Below are 25,250 nucleotides of genomic sequence, written 5' to 3'. Positions count from 1 at the left end.
GTGCTACTTCTGGAGGAGCAACCACAACGATGAATGCTTGTGCCTCTGACCCGCAGATCCTCACTCTCATTTCTTATCAGCTCTGTCTGCTACTAAAGGGCAACAATAATTACAGCAATACAAATGGGAAACTCTGAGGAAGTGGAACACTAAGTCCATTACAGGTGGCAGTAGGAAAACATTTTTTCATTAAAGATGCTTTTTAGGTATCAAAATAACTTATCAAATTCAGATGTAAAAACAATAAAAAATCTGAATTAGATTTTTGCTGCTTGTCTGAACAAATCCCCACGTGTCCAACAGTGACGTCCCATTAACATGTAGTGAACGCTACCTCTCTTCTGCTTCTGAAAGTGCACCAGCAGGAAGGATTTCGGTTTTATGACCTTCCCGATTCAACAGGGTCATTATTTACAAACACAGGGATCCTGCAGCATATTTCTGATTTCCTTTTTTCTTCCAGGACTTTTCGGTATAATGTAGTTAACTGGAGTAGATTGGCTGATGGGGTGACTAAAAGGGAGAGCTTGTTGAGAGTTACAAATGGCAATAAAACCCTTAAGAAACAAAAAATATCATGGGCCAATAAAGAAAGTGCACGGGTCACTTAAATTACAGATTTGCTTTTGGGAAGAAAAAACTTTTTCCCAACATTACGTTCCTTAGTATAGCCTTCACTTTAAATGACCGTTTTAACAAAACATAACCGAGGAATAGGGTTGCATTTAAACCAGCTAAATCGACAGAATTAACATACATTTTAAGTTACAAGTATGCGTGCACCCTGGAAGGCGAATCTGTGATCTTAGTGGTGCCAACCCAATCCTCAACCACTTCAAGATCTGCTTGAGAATTGCACAGATATATATATACAGCAATATCAGACACTTGTAAAAAAGGTAGAATGGCGGGAAATGAGGCAGAGAAATTAATGTGCTTACTATTGGAAACTGTCTTACCGACGCCGATAAAAGTGCATTCATTTCACATTCTAATTGCTTAAGGCCAGGGGATGTCCGACAGTGTTGAGAAAAAGGCCGAACGTTCATATACACTACCTGATAAAAGCAGATGAAGTGAGGCCTTGCCAAAACAAACTGTGATTAATTAACTTGTGGCTTGTGGGGTCCGGGTTAACTTGCATTATAAATAACTGGGTGCTAGAGCTTCAGGCCCAGAGAGAGACAGGGGTCTGCTTGTCATAATGGGGTCCCCAACAGGAGGCCTGTGCAGATTGTGTTCATTTCCTCATGGCTATCTCTTACTGGGGGCTGTATTTTCATAACCGCCCACTCTGGTTCACCCAAGACATTTGATTTAAGAGTCCAATACAAACAATTTTGGGAAAGGAGCAGAGGTGTTGAAAATAAAGTGGATTCCAGGCGTAAACCAAAGACTGAACTGACACGGGGGGCTGGAATCAACTCATCTTAGGTGGTTTTCTATATATGCAATAAAACCAAATCCCTAACAAGAGTGATAAGAGACTGTTCGAGAGCCAACATCCTGCACATCCCAAGTGGGCTTTATCCCTACACAAACACTTGCCTGAACATATGTGACGTATAAGGTTATTTGAGCAGCTGCAAACTTATAGCTCAAATCCATATTTTTAACACTTTTCTATCAACTCCCATGAAAATAGGTCATGGGGAGGAAATGAAATAGTGATACTGTATCTTATTCAAGCTTGTCTAGACCAAACCAAGAATACATTTAACATTAAAAATGGAAAATCCCCAAAAACTTGATTCTTATAGATGAACTTTCCTTTGATTTAATTAAAGGTGTCATGAATTAAGACATTCATTTTAACCCAAGCTTTTGTTATATAAGAGGTAATCTTATTCAAGCCAACATCCTGTAAGTGTCAGAACTGAAAACCTTGTTACTCGAAACCCCCTTGTTACTGAAATTACAACTGTTATTGACACCAGACCCAGCAAACGGCAGTTCCTGGAATGGAGCAATCTACATATAGGTTAAACACCGCCTCCACAGAAGAATATCACTAGCCCCGCCCCCTGGTTCGCGGAAGATAGTACTGAGGTAACAAGTTGCACGGAACCAGAGAGATCGAGCAAGAAATAAACATGCCGTAAAGATCGCAAATGATTGTGCAGTACCTGGTTGTGGAAGAACACAGTCGCTGACTGGCTGCATAACCTTTGGATTACGACATTAGTAATGCATGGTTGAAGTTTATTTTTAAACCCAGCTCACATGGGTAAAACAGCGTTTTGTTCATTTCATTTCACCACAGATTCCTTTATGATCAAGGCCCATGTAAACGCTGGATTTGCGGAGAGACTAAAATTAAAAAGCAGTGCTGTGCCATCAATATTGCATCTGATAGGAATGGCGCAGCAATCTTATGCGAGTAAAACATATTTGAAGAGTTTTGTTCCATAACGTTATAAATCCATTTAGATTAATTTGAGTAAAAATGTGTTTTATTTACAAAGAAAGTGGCAAGATGAAAACCACTATTTTCTGTTTCAAAATTTCACCGCATCTTTAGGTTCTAGTAACAAAAAATTCTAATCCAGATCATGATTTTAAAATATTTATCATAAAAACATAATTTTCTCCCCAAAATCGCTAAATCCACGATTCTTTTTTTTCCAAAATGCAATAAATCCTTTGAATCAATATACAAGTTGTTTTTCATGCTGAAACTGTTGACCATACACAACAAAGTGAGTTGATCCACAGATATGACAGCCTATGAACACAATACTATACTAATCTTACATACAGTCACTGGACTAAAAATACATTCAATCAGTCATCGCTCCTAAAATGAATTCAACGGGTAATATTTTTAATGCTATAAATAAGTGCCTCATCTCCCTTATCTCCTCACATAGATGATATGATTTCGATGGCTTACTTTTCTTCCCCACCGCAGAAACCAGCACAGGTTCATCAATGCCATCAAAATTATTAATTTTTTGTGTAAAAGTAGATCAGCGAATACGAGTAAAAGTAGATCAGCGAAAACGAGCAGACCGTATTCAGAGCGCCCTGATTACTACTTACAATGCGTGGAATGGTGTGCTGTGATTGGTTGAGCGGATATATTGCATTCTGCAGTAAAGTGAGATTGGCGTATATTGCGGCTTGGAAAGAAAGGGAGACAACATGACAAAATAACACACCGGATATCACATTTTTCGTAAAATTAAAAAGTGACTTTTCAAAACTGATTTTTCGCCGTTTATCACATTTTGGAACCAAACTCTTCATTTGTACAATGCGTTACTATTGCTTTGTTAGAGATCGCTTGACGCCTTACGTCACGTGTCTTACCAAATTCACAGAAGGCTCCAACTAAGTTTACTACGCAAACTGCTATCCAATCATAGCAGTGGGTGTTTACTTCCAATTCTTCAATGGGGCCCGCCCATTAAAACTGAGCGTTTGTCGAGCCGGCCTCAGAATCCAGGTAGAAAATAGCCTATTACTTATTGAGTTTGATGATTTTTAATCTAAAAACCACACAAACGTCATAAGTAGACCTCATGCAACATTATAAAACAATAAAAAAGGCTAGTTCATGACACCTTTGAGAACATTGATAGATAATTATAGTAAAACATTTGACTATAGTATAGTCTCATTTAAAAAATGTTTTTGAAATCACAAAAATAACACGATGGTCAAAGATTCATGTAAGCATCATTATGTCAGTTTAAAAAATGTTCAATCAAAGTTAAATTGAAATTTTCTCACAAATGTAGAAATTCGGCACGCTTCTAAACAAGCTTTTTGTCCACACTGAAAAAAACTCTTTCCAAGCTGAAAGGCTGCCCATTCATTTAATCAACTGAAGAATTATTTGGCTCATTTCCCACATGTTGTTCTGTCTGTTCGAGAGAATCATCAGCGGTGTATAGCAGCAAATCAACAATGATCTTTATCTTTGTTTTTTTAAATGACAAAATTTCACATAATTTGAAAGTCATTTAGTTTAGCATGGTTCTTGGTTCTGGTTACAAAAAACAATGCATCATAAAAATAATTGATTATTTTATACATACTTTTTATCACTTGTTATCATTTTACAAGTAGTGAAAATATGTGTGAGGTTGCAGCGGTTGCTTGAGAACCATCACGTGTTAATTAGTGGCAGATTGTAGACACTGTTAACATGCCGTTAATTGAGGGAACTGTTAAAACGTCTCAGCCACCAATTCAGTCACTGCTTGGTTTTACGGCTCTAATGGTGCTTTTGCGGAGTCTACATATACATGGTACATGAAGACCACTCAAACATCTGCCATCAGTTTGTCATTAGAATTCTTAAAACTTCATAAAAACTATATATACAAAACAAATATTTTAGTTTTGTTAGCTTTGTTTACTCAATCCAGTACAGCCTTTGACTAAATGATGAAATTTGACTTTGATTAAATATTGTTTTTGCTATCTGTGCGATAGTTGTTAAAGTCCTTTCCAAAATAATCTTTCTTGATTGGTGGAAAAGTTATTTCTAAACAATCTATACAGTGATGAGAGAAATATCCATGAACAAATCGCACCGTGACTCATAACATTCAGTTCTTGGTGGGCATGCCACGGTGGAAAAATGCTTTATGCTAACAATGACTATCCCAGTAGGAGAATGATCTTAAAGAGGAGAGAACAATGATAAATGGATGACGGCAAAGAGCGAAAATTCTATAAAAGGCCTGTGACATCATAGAGGGTCGTAGAGTGCTTTGTGACATCATTCAGAGTGAAAAAGTTGAATCATTTGCTCCTCCACAGTGGCTGCTTGACAGGACTTTTTCCACTTTGGCTGCAAAGACAGAACCACTGTCCACTTCTACAGAAAGTTACAACAGGCACATTGAAGATCAGGAGGAAGTGGTTGTTTGTTGTGGTAGTTCACAAATTAACAAAGGCTTAAAAAGATCAAAATAGCAGCTTTCTGTGATAGTATGAGATTAGCCTCAGGGACTTCATAGTTGAGGAATGACATAGTGTCTTTCCAGTGCTGATGTGCGTATAGTAAAAGTCAGGCAGAAGGAAAGCTGTGGTTGGCAAACCAGGGTTAAACCAGTGAACCTTCAACAAAGCATTGAGGTTTTATCTTATTCCGTTGGACGATGCCTGACATCAAAAGCAGGTTTGACAAAAAGATGAATAGATCAAAATAAAAAGGCAGATAAAAAAAACACAGCAAAGCCCTCTTTGTCTTCTTGCAACTAAACCTCTATACCATCTGCCATCTTCAATGATCCTTTCTTTGAAATACGATACATCTTTTCTACAAACATGACCACATCCAGCATTGTGTCAATACACGTGTAAAAGTAAAGAACTCCAGTGCAAGTTCTATGTTGTTTTTTGGGGACCATGCATTAAAAAGTAGTTCATACTTTGGGTAGATAGCAGTCATTTTGGCAGCTGCATAGCCAGGTTTGCAGGATCCTTCGCTGAGGTTTCCATATTTGTAGACCAGCTCCGGAGGCCTTTAGACACAGTAAGGGAGGAGAGGAAGGAGGCATTAATTGCAGAAAGACAGAACAGTAAATATTAACCGTGACATAAAGTGCAGCATAATGATCCTAATGGGTAATAGTGAGGTACTGAGGCATGTTTTATCTGAAGTGGGAAGTGTTTGATTACTTTCTATAGTGTCAAATAAATTAAATAGAAGAAACGTTTTTGTTTGGTAATTGACTGAACTGCTGCTACTACAGAACTACAGTTCTTGACCATAGTAGGAAAAATTGCATTATACATTTCTTTGTTCTTTTTGGAAGAACGTAGGAAAGCAAACAGTTCTGTGGGACTTTAATAACAAAAAAAAATTCCTACTACGGTGGCCAAAAACTCTTTGGTTACAAGCATTCTTCCGAATATCTATTGTCAGACATTTATACAGGTTTTTGGGTGAACTGTCCCTTTAACCCAAAACTTTGTTTCAAATCGCAAGATGATAAGGGACTATTAAAACATTGGCGAAATACATACACAGAAAAAATCTGTGTACAATTTGTATACAAATTTCTCTAAATGTATGGGGGAAGCTGACACACTCTGGGCCACAACACGGAGCAGCGTCATTAATAATCTGCAGTACACAATGAGAGTAGTTCAAATAAACAAGTAAGGAGATGACAAGTCTGAATCTGAGAGGCCAGCAGAAAGAGAGAGAGAGAGAGAGAGAGTGCTGTGCGTGTGTGTTGGGGAGATCATGAGACTATTAGAGATTGGAGGTGGGTGAGAATGGACACATTCTGGCTGGACCACCTTGTTAAAAGTGCATTAAGCAGCATGTCCCGTATCTTGTCTGCTGAGGATTCAGCAGTTTTATTAAAATAAAATGGGCGTTCCGAGGTTACGCTGTTACCACACACAAAAAATCCTTGTAAATCACTGGCATCATCTAAACACACCGTCCTGCAATAAATGCCTTTTCAACAGTCAAAATAAAAGCAAAGCCACAGGACACTTGTTTGGCGAAGCCTTCATTTTGATGAAGTGCTTGGCCCATTGGGACAGTGTTGTATTTTGCCATTGTGACAGCTCCGAGTCTTTAAACAGCAGAGCGGATGGTGGATTGAGGCCAGGGGCGATGATGAAGTGCACCACACAGACAGCGTCAATGAAATTTAAACCTGTCAAAGGCTTTGCTTATTGTATGTGCGTGCGGTGTGGACGGACGCGTCTTCTCTGATGCTCAACATTGAGAGATTAGGGCGAGGTGAGAGTCTGAGAATTCAGCCGTTTCACAGATGAAATGTAAACATACACCTACCACACACAGACCTGCAATATGTCACACCTTAACAGCTCACAAGGTCAGCGGAATAGATTGCTCAAAGATACACTGATGGCACTGAACGGGGTCAAAAGTCTTTTAAACCTTTTTTGGTACCACACATTGGGTCTCATTCATGAAACATTCGTAAATATACAAGTCCATTCAAAGTAATTTGTGCATATAACAGAAATTCCCGAAAACTTTCCTCCGGATTAACAAATACTTTGTACACGTCAGATTTGATAGTAAAATGTGTGTATGTTAATGAATTCCAATCACTTTTGTAAACACAGCGCGTATGACTGCCTATGAATTACTGATACGCAAATGACGTATCTAGGAATGCCGGAATCCTCTGGACTTCATTCTCTGGTTGGTCAGGTTATTTTGCATGAATGCATAAGATACTAATAGGCTACATGCTTACCAATAAAGTTATCAATTAAACTGTGTCCACCAAAGCGTTTTTAGCCAGTTAAAATAATAATGCCTTGTGCTCTTCTGAAAACTGCCAGCTGGTGACGCCTCAGAACGCTTTGGAGGCACAGGGCCTTATTCTGGAGATTGGAGAGTTGGTTTGTGCGATTCAGAATATCCACAACAGTAAGAAAGATTTACACAAAAAATCGTTCTGCTCTTGTTTCATGAATGAGGTACATTGAACGCACCTCTATTTTTTTAATGATAATGCTTGAGCAATGAAAGTGGTAAGAATGTTTTTGTTAACATAAAATGAGGAAACTGTTTGAAGAAGCATTTTGGGAGAAGCAGCAAATGACATTTTTAAACATCTTAAGTGAGGAGGAGTTTATTTTATGAACATATTAAACAGATATTTCACCCAAAAAACACAATTTCCCCATGTTTTACTCACTCTCAAGGGTCCTATTTGTATATTACTTTTTTCTTTCAGAATAATGCAGTCGGAGTTGTAAAACCAAAGAAATGTGGACGAGATTTTGAAGCTCCAAAAAGTTTATTCGGAGCTTCAAAATCTCATCCACAATTCAAGTTGATGAAGTTAAAGGAACCTTAAGTGACAAATATACGGGTAATAAATGTAATGAAATGATCTTGAGACCAGCTTTAATCTCATTGGTTTTGAGAAAAGATTAAACATTTATTTGTTCAAATATGGCAATTGATTTTTATTTTTGATCTAATGCAATCCAGACATTAGCGTAGACATGAGGGTCCAAGCAGTGTTACAGTCCACTGTGTAAACAAACATTAAATTGTTTAATACACAGCCGTGGAAAAAATAAGACTATTTCAAAATGATTTACAATTTTTCTGAATTTACTATTTGTAGGTATGTGTTGAGGTATAATGTAAATTGTCGTCATATTCTACAAATTACTAACAATATTTCTCCCAAATTTCATATAAAAATAATTTCCTTTTTGCAAAAAAAGATGACAGGAGAAAAAGGTCAAAATAACAAAAAAGATGCTCTGTATTTTTTAGACCTCAAATACTGAAAAGAAAAGTAGTTCATATTGATGTTCAAGCAATACATCAATAATATTTGTACATTCATTTAGGAAAATATAAATAAAACAATTCTGACAACCTTAATTTATCTCTGTTTTCATCTGTCTTGTCATGCTGTCAGTTGTTTACATTGCTGTTGGATGACTTTGTCACTCCTGAGGTTTGATTTTGTGTAAATTCAACAGACACTGAACTAGAATTGCCACTATCTAGATATGCTGCTTAATTGAACATTTGGAATGGTCTCTTAATTTTTTTCCACGGCTATACTTATTGCTATCACACAAAATACTTACAGCTTCGTGTCCAGATTCACCAAGAATCCTTGCTTATCAAATGCTGTAAAGAAAAGATGACAATTAAAACCTTTATACTATAACAAAAAACTAAAAGAGAACAACAAGAAACGGAAATGATCACTCTTTAGCACATTTTGATAGCACTAAAGATGCTACATTAGCATTCCTTTTTCATCCCAGGTTACTGTATGTAAAAGCAACAATATTAGGTTAGGGCAGCCAAAACATTCCTCAGAGCATTCCTGTAGCTCGGTGGTAAGAGAATTGCGAGGTTGTGGGTTCGATCCCAGGGGATTGCAGACACCTAAGGATAAATGTATAGGATAATGCAACGTAAGTCGCTTTGGATAAAAGCGTCTGCCAAATGCATAAATGTAAATGTATAACAGCTGTGAAAGTGTGTTAAAAAGCAGTTTGTCCACCTATGCAGGCTCCTTTAGATCATAGGTGTCTATGAGGTGTCAATGAAGCCAAGCCCCAAGAAAGAAAAGAAAGTCATTGAGGGAAAAATTAAAACAGGGAACCAAATTACGGTCATTGTTATGCCTAAAGTTGTCTACTTCTTTCAATTGTGATAAAACAATAAAAACAGTAACAGGCTCGACTTAAGCATGCATATGGTGGTAGCCAGAGCACTGTAGCAAGAAAAACAAAAACAATCAAGAATTTAACAAAGAAACCAATTATCAAGCAGACTGGAAAAATGAACTCATTAACAGGATTGATGAACAGATAAAAAAAGACATGATTTCAGCTTTTACATATGCGTATTAGCAACACTTGTAACATTCAGAGCGCAAATACAGCATCAGTTAGTACAGCACTGCTAATCGTATTGGCACTAATGCATGGAAAGGGAGGATTTGAGAACTCCATTGAAGGTTGAAAGTCTCAAGACAAATGCTGCAGAATGGAGAGGATGAAGTGGTTAGAAAGTGTCCACTGCTGAAACCAAAATAATCCAGTAAAAGAGGCTATTATTCAAAGCAGCATGTGGTTGGCCAATCTTTAAAAATGTCACAGGATTAACTGCCTTGTTCAGGGCCAACAGAACTGGGACCTCAGCAACATGCATACTCTTAAATAACCTTTGGGATTAGACCTGACCCCTTTAAAATGGTGGCCCAGATCTATGCTTTGAGACATTTACTAAAGGTGCACAGCAACAAATGGGAATCGAGGTACAGTAGCAGCATATGTTGTAAGATAAGTTTTGTTTTTATATGCCACACACATTTATTCAAATATACTTTATATAATTATGTTCCTGATTTTACCAACAACAAAAAAATAGTTAAAATAACGTAAAAACATTGGGAATAAAATCTACTAATTTTGATTGTTAAGGTTTAAATTATTTTGTTTGAGTAAATTTAATTGAACAAATTTTTAAGTAAATCCAACTCAATTTCATTATGTTAAACCCATTCAAATTGATCAAATTTAGTTTACTTATTTATTTTGTGTTGAGACTCCATAAATATTTTTTGTGCTAATAATAGTGCTAATAGAGTCAGAATAGAGAGTGTAATAAGTAGAATTGTTTTGATTCTGGTTAGTAAATTGTTACGAAGATTTAATTAAGTAAATTCTACAAGTTATTGTTTTCAGTTTTCAAGCCATGTTTATAGAGATATAATAGATTATCAAACTTAATAAAATTAAATAGCCTTTTAAGGGCTGACATGTCTATGGTGTGCCATCATGACACTTCACACCATTGTATGTGACAAACAATCTAATCTTCACAGCCATTCTGCTGTAGTCATACAAACTTTTTAGTTTGGGAAAGTGGCATTATGTGCTATGCACATTCCCTATGTGACCATTCCTATCAACGTAACCGATGTACAGTATCTCAGTGTGTAATGTAGTAGAGGTTATTATCTCAGGACTACCAGGCCTCCCAAAGTAACTTCTGAGGTTCTCGTCTTGACCTGAGTGCACTCTTTGCAGCGAGGCTGTACCTGGGCCTACTATTCGTCCCACGGAGACAGCACCCTCCAACACCGGTTCTGAAACACAAGACCATCAGTTAGGTCCAGTGGTTCTATCCGTCACACACTTTTTTAGGAACTTTGAGGTCACAAAGAAATGACCTCCGGCCCAAACCCCTGACCTATTCCGAACAATATAAACTTGAAAGTTGAGTTGCATTAGTTCCAGCATGATTGGAGGTTAAGGAAATCTCGACAGGACCCGTCACCATAATTTCCAGCTGAAACAACAAGCAACCTGTGCAGTAAAGCTTTGTAAAGTTAAAAAAGGTAAATTAAATCGAAGAGGTCAGGTATTAAGGGAAAATAGCACCTGTCAACAAACCCACAGATTATTTCACCAGTCCCCACTCCCCAACAATTACCACTATGGAGCAGTTTAAGACCGGAGTTTCTACCTTGTTTCACATTAGAAATTGTAGTATGGATAGTGACTTTTTTTGTGATGTTTACTGTGGGCTCCAACTTTATATCTGTGAATCAAAAGGATTAAAAATGATCAGAGCTGATAAATATATCCAAAGATAAACTCAACCTGCACATTTAAGAATATGCAGACAACAAAAAATTGAAACATTGCCTTTAGAAAATATGCAGCTCTTTACAAAAAAAGCATATGAAGACATTTGAAATGATTTAAATTTTCAATTAATTAACACTGCTTTAATGTTACCATGACAGCGATAAACAAACACACTTTTGCTAAAAAGTCCGAACCGAAATATTAAAATTAGGGGTGTGACGAGAGCCGATGTGTCACAAGAGAACAAAACATCCTCAAGCAATCTAGTACATCAGAGATGATGTATTTTTGTAGACTAACCGGGTTCCCTCGTTTGAAAGCCAATGTCTATGCAGACTTTTGGAAGACTGCAAAAATAACCTCTGTGATAGACAAAGGTTTATGTTTACATGTTTTGTCTATCAAGATAATCTTTACAAATCAAAACAAAATGTGTTACTTTTCAAGCCGAAATACATTCGGCAGAGGCCAAAAGCTAAGCCACCAAGCCTCTTTCAAATGTAATTAAAAATGTATTCCCTGGTAAGTAATTACTCTGTGAGTGAATCCGTATCTACGTTTTATGAGATATGTGCCACGTTGTTGCATTACTTGTGAGCTTTATATGCGCGAGGATGTCTAATCAGGCCTCTAGACTCATTTTTCGCACTGGTCGCACTGGTTCTACCCACTTTCTCAGTTGGTCGCACCCTTTTTTATAGTAATAATAATGACCTTGCATAATGCCCTCAGTTGATCATTCGGTTAATTTGTCATTTAAAATAGACGGCTACTGTAGACCACTTCTTATTTGCGCTTTAACACTTGCGAGCCCAATAAATGTAAAATAAATTCAAAGAAAATTTGTAACTTTGTTTTATTTTCAAGTTATATATTACTTCACATTGTCATAATTAACTTTAAATACTAAATCATACAAACCACTCTTGTTAAATGGTCTCAGCGGTCTTGTGTTCTGATGTATTTTGAGTGAATGATTTGATAGGTTCATTCAGTGAGTCTCGTGAGTTCAGTGTTTGACGCATAATTATAATACATATATGAAAACCAAATGTTTACATTTGCCAGGCATGAATTCGCACATTGATGATGCAGCACTGGCCTGAGTAACACAATAAGTCAGCCGGACCAAAGTGTTTTATTGGCCGTATGGCATTCCTATTGTTAAGACCAGTATATACAACACAAATGTAAATTGTCATTTAAGAATCTTTGATTCAATACTTTGCAAGACCCGTTGCTGATAATTAAAAGACATAGTTCCATCTAAAAGCTATGAACTTGTATTTAGGTGGTGTGTCCAGTTGCCTTCTGGAGATCCTCCGAAGATGCATTATCGCAAAAAGAAAGGTGCATTTTCTAAATAAAAGATGTCGTCAAGCATCTGTACACATTCAGTATCCAAATCCAAGGCCTTTCTTCTTGTGTGAACTGTGTGACCCCTTGATATATCCCTGTCTAAATAAAGCAACATGATTCACTTTGATTACAATCAAAACCTCTTTATGGATTGCCCAAAACTAAAGCTTTTTCTCAAAACATGTGCATCATTTCTGAAGTATTTCATGCTGCAATGTGGAAAGATAATGCATTTATATGATGCTATAAGAACACCCTTGTACAGTCAAACCAACAGTGTTAAGTTTTCGCCCTCCCTTTATCCTCACTAAAGGTTTGCGTTTCCTTCCCTTGTACCCTTTCAGAGCAACGATTCGTGATTCGTCTTTACAATTTGTCCAAAAGTCCCTTTCATAACAGGGGTTAGGTTCAAAGAAACCCATCCCAGGTTCACAAAATTTTCCAAAATAAACTGGGCGCAGCTGTCGAAATGTGCTGTTTATCATTAATCTAACTTTTTCCACAGAGGTTCGAGATAGCAAAGTCGGGGAACAAAAACACGAATTGAACAACTGAGAATAACTTATTTGCTGAATACTAAATAATCACCAAGACTATACATGGAGAGGGGATAAAAGACACTTCAGCCAAATCTATTTCCTCAGCTGTGTTTATAAGCCAATAAGAAACCATTTATCAATAAAACATCAAAATAATTGCAGCAACCAAATAGTTATTTGTCTCATCATCAGTCCGGGCAATGAAAATGACTTTTTTCCCCACCAAGAATCAACATTTTTTTCTGTCTTATCAAGTAGAATATCAATCATATTCATACTATTTACACAAATCAGGGCCCTCTGCAGATCAAGGATACAAGGACCATTCTAACCTGTCTGCACTAGGGCCGACTGGTTCCCCAGCAGCATGTGAAAGTATGCTGAGTGTTAGTTAGTGTTGTACATGATAAACATCCTGCTGTGACAGTGCGTGTGGACTGAGATTAGACAGTGGAGAGTTGCTCTCAGGACACTGATAGCACAGACTGCTTGTGAGTGATGTCCAGGAGATCTTGTAACAGTTTACTGAGGGCTGCGCTGCAAGGCATTATGGAACATTCTCGCTAATCTATCAATGAGACCATCACAGATGCTGAGGACTGGACCAATGCTCACGCCAAGCTTTTTAGATCTCTCCACGGATTGCCTATGCATCAAGTTTGCCCATGGCCAAGAGCAGGCAACGTGTCTGAATTTCTGTGGGTGATGAAGCTGTCACGCTTTTGAGATTAAAATGAACTGTTTTATACTAAACACGTAAATGCAAATAGAAACCACATTTTATCCATAGAATAATAGCATAGCAAAGCTTAGGAATTTCCATGGATATTGCAGTCTCAAATATTGTCTATATTAACTGAACCTGGAAGAAAAAGAGGGTAACAATGATAAGTGTGTGAATTTGTCTACATAAAAACAATTTACAAAAGAGGCCTTGAAACAAGAGTTTAAGCTTAAACCTTTTCCTAGGGTGAATAAGATGAAATTTCCCATGAGAAGCTCTGAATGTGAAACAAATGCTCACCCATGTGGAGTGGTACAGCGTAACCACCAGCACCCACTCTGAAACTAAGTCTAAAGCAGTGTTCTATCTCCCTCTAGTGGTAGGAAAAATATTTGCAGAGAATTTTAATTTTTAAGTTGTTGGGGACAAATGGACAATCTATTAATGCAGCAGATGTGTTGGTAGTGTGGAGCATTTTTAAAGTGTATGTTCATCTAAAAATAAAAAAATGTACCACCCACATGACGTTAAACATGTTTTGAGACCTCCCGAAGTCTTCGGCGCCAAAATAAAGATATTTAGGAGACATCTGAGAGTTGACGAGAATGCTCTATGTGGGAAAAACAAACCAAAATAACGACTTTAATCGATATAGTCTCCTCTGTCATGTCAGTCTATGGTGTGGGTTTACGAGAGGACTTTGGCCAAGTGATTAATTTTTATTCGGCTTTGGCAACAAGTTTTGATTTCGGTGCAACCCTATCGACCTGATACGGGCTAAAAATAACCTATAATCATTTTTGGCGGAACCATAGTTGCAAATTTACAAGACAGTGCAGACATTAGCAGAATCCAATGTTCTATTATTTTAAAGCAAAAATAATAGATTTACAGTGCATCCGGAAAGTATTCACATCACTTCACTTTTCCACATTTTGTAATGTCACAGCCTTATTCCAAAATGGATTAAATTCATTATTTCATAATGACAACATGAAAAATGTTTGTTTGAAATCTTTGCAAATGTATTCAAAATAAATGACGAAAAAAGCACACATACATAAATATTCACAGCCTTTGCCATGACCCTCAAAACTGAGCTCAGGTCTATCCTGTTTCCAATGATCTTCCTTGAGTTTCTACAACTTGATTGGAGTACACCTGTGGTAAATTCAGTTGATTGGAAATTATTTGGAACGGCAGACACCTGTCTATATAAGGTCCCATAGTTAAAAGTTCATGTCAGAGCTGAAACCAAGCCATGAAGTCCAAGGAATTGTCTGAAGACCTCCGAGACAGAATTGTATCGAGGCACAGATCTGGGGAAGGGTACAGAAAAATGTTTGCAGCTTTGAAGGTCCCAATGAGCTCAGTACGGATGAGCATCATCCGTAAATGGAAGAAGGAACCACCAGGACTCTTCCTAGAGCTGGCTGCCCGGCAAAACTGAGCGATCGGGGGATAAGGGCCTTAGTCAGGGAGGTGACCAAGAACCGGATGGTCACTCTGACAGAGCTACAGCATGTCTCTGTGAAGAGAGGAGAACCTTTCAGATGAACAACCATCTCTGCAGCACCAATCAGGCCTGTAGGGCAGAGTGGCAAGACGGAAGCCACTCCTCAGTAAAAGGCGCATGACAGACCACCTGGAGTTTGCCAAAAGGCAACTGAAGGACTCTCAGACCATGAGAAACAATATTCTCTTATCTGATGAAACAAGGATTGAACTCTTTGGCCTGAATGGCAAGCATCATGTCTGGAGGAAACCAGGCACCGCTCATCACCTGGCCAAAACCATCCCTACAGTGAAGCCTGGCGGTAGCAGCATCATGCTGTTGGGATGTTTTACCGTTGCAGGAACTGGGAGACTAGTCAGGATCGAGGGAAAGATGAATGTACCGGGACATCCTTGATGAAAACCTGCTCCGGTCGCTCTGGACATCAGACTGGGGCGAAGGTTCATCTTCCAACAGGAAAATTACCCCAAGCACACATCCAAGATAACAAAGGAGTGGCTACAGGACTACAGTGCGAATTTCCTTAAGTGGCCCAGCAAGAGCCTAGACTTGAACCCAACAGAACATATCTGAAGAGATCTGATAATGGCTGTGCAGCGACGCTCCCCAACCAACCAGATTTATTTTTAATAAATTTGCAAAGATTTCAAACAAACATCTTTCACGTTGTCATTATGGGGTAATGTTTGTAGAATTTTGAGGAAAATAATGAATTAATTCCATTTTGGAATAAGCCTGTAACATAACACAATGTGGAAAAAGTTAAGCGCTGTGAATACTTCCTGGATGCACTGTACAGACAAGTACACATTCAGTATTCACGGATCACAATTATTGCATAGCTTGACATGCAGCATAAGCACTTTATTGCAACTGTGAACACAACTGTGATTCTTGGGTAAAAACAACTACACACGTAAGGGCTACAGTTTATCAAACTACTCATGGCTGTGTGTTCTTGATTGCCATAATGTGATTTTTCTTGATATTCTAGTTTTTGCCTCCCATATATATTGTTTCATGTACCGTTTAAGAATGTAACATGCTACTTATGGGTACCATTATGCACTGCTTACAGAATATCCATAATAGTCATGGGTCAATTTCTTCAACTAGTTACTTTCCATGTCAATCTGAACCTCGGTTTATACTTTGTCTATAATTAATAAAGAATGTGTATGTCCAATATTATAACGTTACTTTATTTTGAACAAATCACTTCCAATTCAGTTTACACTTCTCCAACTCCTATTGTTTACACTACCTGTAAGTCAGTGTGAAATACCAGCATTTGGTCACTTCAACCAGTCCCTTATTCTATGTCAATCTGTTACTTCTGTTTATACTTCATATACTTACGTTTGAACATAAACTTTATAACTGTAATATTATAATCTACCTCAGGGTAGTACTCTGCAACTGCCAGTGCCACTTTATAAACATTAATACTCCGCAACTGTCTGTGCCACTTTATGTAAATTAGTAATTCTGGACAAACTTCCCTTAATTCAAATGAGCCTAAAAACCTTGAAAGTATTCAAAGAAACAGTAAGCGTGCCTGGATGCATAGTCAAATTATGTCCGCAGATCATTTCCCTCTCAAACAGTCCCCCAATTTTTTTTTTTTTTTCGATTAATCAATTTCATATTGAAGCTTTGAAATGTTTTATAGTGTTCTGTGAAGCAGCTGCATGCCATATTCTATTTATAAACATCCAAAACCAGTATTGCCAACTCTTTTCAATGGAAAGTAGCTAAAGCCTGCCCGAAAAGTTGCTAAATGTCACCAGTTGAAGTCACGCACTAATTTGCATTTCAGTGACATCATCACATAATATCTGACAAGCTAAGCGCTTCTCGTATATAGTATATAATGTAGTATTTATTATATCAAACAATTCACACAAATGGACAATAAATAGGTTCTTAAATTATATTATTTGTTATCAAAAAAAATAGTGATAGTCTTGGCAGACAACAAAAACTATTTAATAGTGAACTCGACCCCTTAAAACTGCAATAAAATACAGTATTTTTAATTTACTGTAAAACAAAATACAGTAGAAAAGAGCAGGATATCCTATTACAGAAGGTCATTGGTGTCCCGATGGGAGAAAGAAGAAAACCAAGAAAAGACACAGGAGCAAAAACCTGACAGGTGCATTGATGTGTTCCATAAATATATATATTTTTGGTTTTGTTATTTAATTTAAAAAAAAGGGGTGTCACTTTTTTCCTAAACTGGTCTCTGTCTTGGGTTTGACCCTGTTCGGAGCAGGTGAGTGTTCCTGTGAACTTTTAGATGACATGAGCCATTTTGGGTTTAGTCTTATTCAGTAGTTTCATTGGGATTTGTATTCTCTATTGCTTGCTATTAACTTGTTACCTCATGTAATTGTACAGCATGCATGTATTGCTAGCATAAACCTGCAATGTTCGTGTGCAAACATATACACTTTTATGAATCATGCAAAAGGGCACAAAAATATGGCAAAATACAGGTTTTTGTGTGCAGTTCCTGAATGCCTGTGCACGTTTCAAAGCACCTCTGAACTTCAGTCGCACATTTAACGTTAACGCAAACATAGAAAGCCTGCTAAAATAACGATCAGATCTGAACAACATGATCTCAATTTTAAATGCAGCGTTGAAGGCAAAACTCAACTTAGCTAGCCAACATTTGTGAACATATAAAATGGCACATTCGAGACGGTGAAAAATAATGACTGTCTGAGTACTGGCTATAAAATTTATATCAGAGTGAAGTCAACATTTTTGAAGAGAAGAGAGCTAAAAGTTCAAGTATTACAATTGAATAGTTAATAATATAGTTATTTATTTGTCATTATTTATTTTTTGTTATTTTCTGAAACATGTTCAGTAATTTGCAATTTGTACAGTTTTACAGTAAAAAGAAAAAAATAAACAATGAATTACAGGACATTTTACAGTGTATTACTCAGGGCTCCAGACAAAAAAAATCAGTTAAGGAGCTATTGGCTCCCATATGGAAAAAAGCAGGCGACAAATAATTTTTTTAAGAGCCATATAACACAAACTCACATTTTTTTAATAAGAAATACTTTGTAATCCAGTTGTGTGTAAATGTTCCCTCTCATAAGTTTTGCTCAAAGTTTTTCTTTCAAGTTGTTTTCCCTCATAAGCAAGGTCACAATGAACATACAGGACTTTGTTAATTCCACCCTAAAATTTGGGGGAAATCTGCAGAATTCCACAGAATAGTTTGAAATGTGTTCACATTTGTAGTGTACACAAATATAAATGTGTGTAAATGTGTTAAAATAGTCTTTAAATTCATAGACAGGCAGCATTTTAAGGCAGATGACAGCAGATTTGGTTCCGCTTATTTAAAAAGAGACGGAGAAATGTTATTGATTATTGCAGAGACTGAATAAACTCTGAATACACCAGACCAAATTACTCTGAATTCATGGAACCAACAGATAAGGTGCATGTCAAGACCGTATTTATACATAATACTGCAAGTAAAAGTAGGCTATATATTTTATTTTATTATTACGAGAGGGCTTGATACATTATTATGTTTAATTACACTTTTTGTGTTCACAGCACAATGTAAAGATAACTTCAAATAAAACAAGAGATATCGCCTGTCATTCATTCTTGCTGTGAACGGATTTAAAATGATACAGCTGTGTCTTATAACAAATACCTTCTCAGGCTCATTAAAATCCGTCACATCAAACAGTTAGTATTTCAATAATTGTGCAGCCCTACATCCCAATATGACAAATGCAAACACACACCTTTTCACCAGCCAGTAAGTGAACCTTTAGGTTAGATATGGATGGACCTGAAGGGAGTACAGTACTGTGCTATAGCATTAGCCTATAGCTGACAAACTAACAACACAGTTGTGAAACAATAAACTTATTGTGGGCTTGTAAAATGTACATCATGTGTGCATGGGCTCATTATATAGATAAGACTGATGGATCAGACTTCACGCAGTTTTACCGCAGGAACTGTCTGCATGCTTTGTTGGAAAACAATGATGACAGAGGGTTCTTTCACAAGAAATCTAAAGTACACAATGGGAAATATATTCACAGTTCTCGGATTTATAAAGTTTGTGGACTTAAAGTGCAAATGGATGTTATATTGTGAATGCTTGGCATAGAGGATTAAGCAGTGTGAGCTTGTCTGGATTTCTGAGTGACTTGCAGTAGCATAATAAAGGTATGTAAAATAAAGTGGAGATGGTGGTCTAGTGGGTTAAACCACTGAACTGGTAAATCAAAAAAAGTAGCTGGTTCGATCCCATCAGCCACCACCAGTGTATCCTTGAGCAAGACACTTTACTCCACGTTGCTCCAGGGGGATTGTCCCTGTAATAAATGCCCTGTAAGTCGCTTTGGATAAAAGTGTCTGCCAAATGCCTAAATGTAAATGTATGTAGGGCGATTATGAATGCATGATCCGATTTGCACTCCTCGCGCCAATTATTATATGAATAAAGCATATACTTTATAAAACTCTGTTCAGATATCAATGCAAAACAGTATGTGATGTTTATTACAGCCATTGATCCAAAATACTTTGTAAATTAAAAAGTTGACATAAAACAAAAATACATAAGGCTCTTAATGATAGCACAAAATGTCAGAACACCGGCTTAAACTAAAACCTTGTGTGTTTTTAACGTAACCCTTTTTATATGACAGTTCAGATGCAATCGTTCACTTAAATAAACTTTACTACTAATGTATGTGACAGCTGGTGTCTTTGCGAGTGCACGCTCAAGTCAGAACGCCTCAACATAATCAAAACGTCTTTTTATGACAGGAAAGTTTTCCATATTAGGCCAATCCCGACATATAATTTAAAAGCCAATATTGGCCGATAATATCTGCGTGCCAATAATATCACGCAATCCCTTAATGACATCACAGACATGTTAATTAACATCTGACATCATTCAGTGAACAGTTTCACAAAATCCTTGCCGAAACAATGATGACCTAAAGTCTCAGCATAAACATTTTTAAACCAAACTTAAACAACTCCCTCGAAACTTTCTACATCAGAAAGATCCTGAAAAAACGTGTTTTTTCATATGTTTAATGGCCCAAATGGTCGAACAAAACCAAAGATCACACTGTGACAAAACATGAGCTCTTTGAAAGCTGTAATGCAAATCCTGTGCAACACGAAACAACACTATAACATTGAGACGTGATCAATACTAAAGCAAGCAAGTGGACTTTGAAGCTTAATAATTTAACTGACAGAGGGTTTAACAAACAAACTTTGGCAGACATACATATTGACAGATCAAAAAGCATCAATGTACGGAGAGGTCACAAACCGACTCACGTCAACAAGTATGGTAATACAAGGCCTCAGTACTACTCACGTGGCTTCTGGCCCCATACATGCAAATGGAGCTTCCCAGATGAGTAGTAGATGAACCCCAAGACCAGCATGGGACACAGGATGAACAGTAGTTTGTGTGTAGGCTTCATGGTCCTTAATCATTCACATGGTACCGTGTTTTAAATCACCTAGGAACAGAACAGAAAGATCCACAGAAACTGAATCACATGTTCACAGCATGTGGTTAAGCAGACAGGCTCTTATTATTGGAGTACAGCTGAGCCTGGCATCTGAGTTTGTACTAAAAATATTTAAATATACTTAATTCAAAGCATAATAAAGTATTTAAAGACTGTATTTTTACTGTAGCAGAGAAGTATTGACAGAAAACAGAAGCAGTCAGCCTAGCGCTATGTAAAAAGAGTAATTTCTAAACGCATTTATAAGACGGCATGGAAAATGCAACACACCATTCAAGTATTTTGGTCTAAACTAATATTCACACTGCAAAACCAAAAGCAAGGAACTTCAAAAAAAGATTATATAAAAAGATTAAGGAACATAGAGAATGAGGAATAATTAAAATAACCACCCAGCTAAAACCATCATACTCTCAATAATGTCCATTTCATTTTAAAGGTTAACAGCAAACGACAATACTTGTGTAAATAATAACACTATATTCATATTAATAGTACAATAAATACAAATAATGTTATAAGAACACAGCAACATATACATGACAGCCAATTGACGTCATGTGCTTTGAGCAGACAAAAATAAATATTAAATCTAATGTTAAAGTCAAGTTTTACAGCTTTCAAGGAACAAATCAAATGTACACACCTACAATGACAAATAGACATACATATGATACTTACATATAACTGTGGTCCAAAAAGATATCCAATACATTTCAATAGCAGTACACGACAGAATATGAAACCATGTGCTATCTGCAAACAAATTATGCTAGACCTTTCCCATCACTGTAACGTTCCCTTACTTATTCTAGCCATTTCAGCAATAACTTTTTCCCAGCTGCTCACACAGGTGTCACATAAAATATAAAACATTTGCATGAGGCCATTTCTCAATTAAAAAAAAAAACAGAAATAACAGACTTGTGTGCAGAGACCGGTTAATCGTTAAAAGATTGTTATCTCGATTCAAACACCCACAGGATATCATTCATGAAAATCTAAGATTCCTGTGTGTCTAACAATTTACACCTCAGATTAAAATCATAATGCTTCAATCTGTGCTGGCGCAGAAACAGGGAAATCATCATTGGGTATGAAACGACGTCACAAACTTTTCAACTAAACATTATCTTTATTTCTGTGTACTGGGATCAAAGCAGAGAACAAGCAAGGATGATACACGCACGCATGTACAAGATCTCACTCAGCTCAAATTAATCTCACACCAAATAACACATCAACGTAAAGTAAATACTGCCTAGCAACAAAACTATTCTTATGATTGTCTTTCAGGATTGTGTTAAATCGTTCTTTTTCTTCAGATCCTAACTAGACAGGTTTCAAATGAAACTAACGATTGTGGTTTGTGGCACAGACCAATTCATGTGCGTGGTTAAATCTGTAATTTCGGTTAAACCACGTTTCTGTGTGTGGCGCTTATCACTGTATTGACCCTTATAGAGAAGCTGCGCTATAAGAGCTTTTCATCAAGTTTCCCAGCATTTCATGTTTTCAGGTTATTTTAAACTGTTTGTTTACAGATGATAATACTGTGTTGTTATTTTTTTATCAGTTGTGTCTTTCTTTAAAGACCCCTGCAAGCAGTTTGTAAATGTCAAAAGATGTCTGCAAAATTAACAATCTTTCAAGCGATACCTTATGAATTTGTTTTACTGTAAGAATATTCCCTACACAAGTTACTTCAATGCATTAATACTTTTTAGGAAGTTAAACTTTTGCATTAAAAGTAAAACTATTAAAGTAGTATAAAACTAGTACCACTTTAGTTTACCTATGGTATTTGTTGTTAAAATCTATAGTTACTGTAGTAAGTTAACCATGAAATATTTAAAAAAATAAGAAAAGTCCTATATATTGCATACCTAAAGAAACTACTTTCGTCGGAACCTCTAGTAAATGATGTAATACTTTTAGTCCACATTCAGAATCTTAAAATAATCCCAAACTCTATTTAAAACAAAAGAACCGTCAAGTCATGTATTTCTTTGCCTTACATAAATTATAACGCACATAAAATCCACAACATCAGGTACCATATTTACCATTTATTTATATATATACACCATAGGACACGTTTCTATACTTTTGTCTATTAATTACATAAGGCTTAATGTAGTGTCATCTTAAAACGAGTACGATACACACCTATTTGATGGTCCACTGTATCTGTCTATTCAGATCCTTAAACCACAACCTCCTGCACCAACAGGTAACGTTACAGATGAGCGGACGATGTTTAAACTATCTGCAAGTATGCAATCAAACTCTTGTCTGATAATGTCATCGTGATATCCTAATGCAGGATGTTTGCATTTCCCAGCCTGAGAGCGCAAACAAGCTAACGGTTAACCCACAATTCAAACAGGCAAATTGACGGGCAGCCTTCTAGATCCTCAAACAAACACTACAACCGCATACATTTCGACGCATCAAACAACATAAACACAACAGATTTATACTGACCTGAGTCATTTTAAGCAGATTATAAGTAAACGCTGCGGGATGACATGGGTTCACGGGCCTAAAGGATAGCAGACCATTTGCGCTCATTCAGCTAGCCAGCTAAACACAGTCCAGACGGCTTGGAAACTCATTCACAAACACACACTTTTACGTGAATGCATTTAAATCATACGTACATGCATAAATTAGATGGGTTATACACCGTCTAGTTAACGTTAGTTTGTCAAGCGCAGAATTAACTGAAGCTCTGAGGTAAAACAAGCAATCGTTGTAATGCACATAAGCGTCTATTTTCTCTTGATTTCACATTACCTGTCTGTCAGTCGTCAAAATCCTCGGGGTAACATGTTATCGATCGAATTCGTCTTTTCCCCCGCCTTCGTCCATGCCTTTACTTTAATAATTGCGAGGACACTTTATTAGCTCCTCACAGCCGCGACGCCGAAGCTGTAGTTTGGTTTATTTGGGAATAACCCTCCCCTTTCTCCAACTGGAAGCCTTTTTTGAGTGGGAGCTCCACGGACAGTTGTGCTCTGCGGCGGTGGCTTAAAATTCTAGTGAGATCACTATCTAGGACACTGGAACGTGCGCCGAAGCGTGTGAATATCGCGTGTTGCGCGTAGGACGTGAGATTTATCAATTTGTTATGTTTATATTGTCCCAAATGTGTTAGGTAGTTAGGATGGGTCGATTGTTTTTAACTAACTGTTACTTTCTCAAAACATGCAGCCTTCTGAGATGACTGGTTGCATTGCGCAGCAAATTCTGTGGAGGGCGTTTGACACAATGTTACGTGCTTTTGGATTTATAGTGTTAAAGGAAATTCGTCGCAATATTGTATCTTTTCATGGCAGATTTGTCTTTCTGTCGTTCACGTGGCAGTCTATTGCGTTCGATTGTGGACACGTGATTGGTTAGCTCTTGATGTAGCAAAAGCATCTTGGTGAACTTATTTTTTTTAATTACGGCTTAAAGGGATAGTTCACCCAAAGATACAAAACGCGCATTGGCTTTGGCTCTTTGCTCTGCGTAAACCATAAGCTGTCTTAAACATGTCTTAGTGGTTTTGTGTCCATACATTGAAAGTCAATGGAGGCCCGTGCTGTTTGTTTACTAGCGTTCTTCAAAATATTTTCTTTTGTGTTCTGCAGAAGTCATACATGTTTAGAACACGATGAGGGAAAATAATTGTAATTTTTGTGTGGACTATCCCTTTAACATTTGACTGAAAGACAATATCACAGATAACCTAAAATCAGTTATTGACCTCATGTAGGATGTTAATGTACAAAAGTGTACCATAAAGGATGAATTCTGACATATATTTAATATCGAAACGTACAAATGTGTGAAAATATTTTTAGCGTGTACCCTCGATGGTATAAAAGATGATTTTCATATTCAGCATGTTAAACTTCATAAAAAAATTGTAGATACACAACTTTATAAACAATAGTTACATTGTGATATACATAACAAAGAACTATATAAATGTAAGTCCCTAATAGGAAATACAATACACTTTTATCCAAACAACTTACACTGCTTTTAATGTTTATTTAAAAATATGATAACACTGCATAAAAACAAGAGCTAAAGCTGGAAGGCTAGTGGTTCGATCCAGATAAAAACTGAGGCATAAGCTGTCATCATTCAGCCTTTGAGCAAACAGTTTACACTAGTCTGCTTCACAGGGCTTGCCCCTATAAGCACATTATAATTTTCTTCGGATAAAAGCATCAGCTAAATGACTATTTACACAAATAATAAGTGTAATGTGATATTTTGTGTTCTAGTGTCAACACACTGTCCATTATAGCGTAATGCACATCTAACACTGCCCTTAAGCCTTTTTTATGCTGAAATTTTGAAGAAGCAATAATACAATTTTTTTGCCAATTGTAAAGTATTGATGAGATGGGCAGTGAAGTCATCATTACTAACTTATTGTGTTTTTTCTATAAATGTCTATTCAA

The 25,250-nt window shown here is 36.9% G+C and overlaps 1 protein-coding gene across 12 annotated transcripts in view; it reads right to left on the bottom strand.

Moving 5' to 3' along the window:
• The window catches only part of st3gal3b (ST3 beta-galactoside alpha-2,3-sialyltransferase 3b), a 49,005-nt gene extending 25,158 nt beyond the window's left edge, over positions 1–23,847 (bottom strand). Inside the window, exons 1-6 of one of the 12 annotated variants that reach the window (XM_056744442.1) lie at positions 23,587–23,847; positions 20,628–20,775; positions 10,967–11,041; positions 10,470–10,586; positions 8,569–8,611; positions 5,388–5,480 (exon numbers count right to left, since the gene is read on the bottom strand). In XM_056744442.1, the coding sequence (XP_056600420.1) occupies positions 5,388–5,480; positions 8,569–8,611; positions 10,470–10,586; positions 10,967–11,041; positions 20,628–20,736 (437 nt within the window). In that variant the 5' untranslated portion in view covers positions 20,737–20,775; positions 23,587–23,847. Of the gene's footprint in view, positions 1–5,387; positions 5,481–8,568; positions 8,612–10,469; positions 10,587–10,966; positions 11,042–20,627; positions 20,776–21,468; positions 21,605–22,956; positions 23,111–23,274; positions 23,375–23,586 lie in introns of those variants that run through there. The other 11 variants (XM_056744445.1, XM_056744441.1, XM_056744446.1 and 8 more) reach the window with 11 other exon arrangements.
• Positions 23,848–25,250: the final 1,403 nt, after the last annotated feature.

Source organism: Triplophysa dalaica, chromosome 3 (genome assembly GCF_015846415.1).
Source record: "Triplophysa dalaica isolate WHDGS20190420 chromosome 3, ASM1584641v1, whole genome shotgun sequence".
In the NCBI taxonomy this organism is placed as follows: Eukaryota; Metazoa; Chordata; class Actinopteri; order Cypriniformes; family Nemacheilidae; genus Triplophysa; species Triplophysa dalaica.
This window is presented reverse-complemented; position numbering and strand designations above follow the sequence as displayed.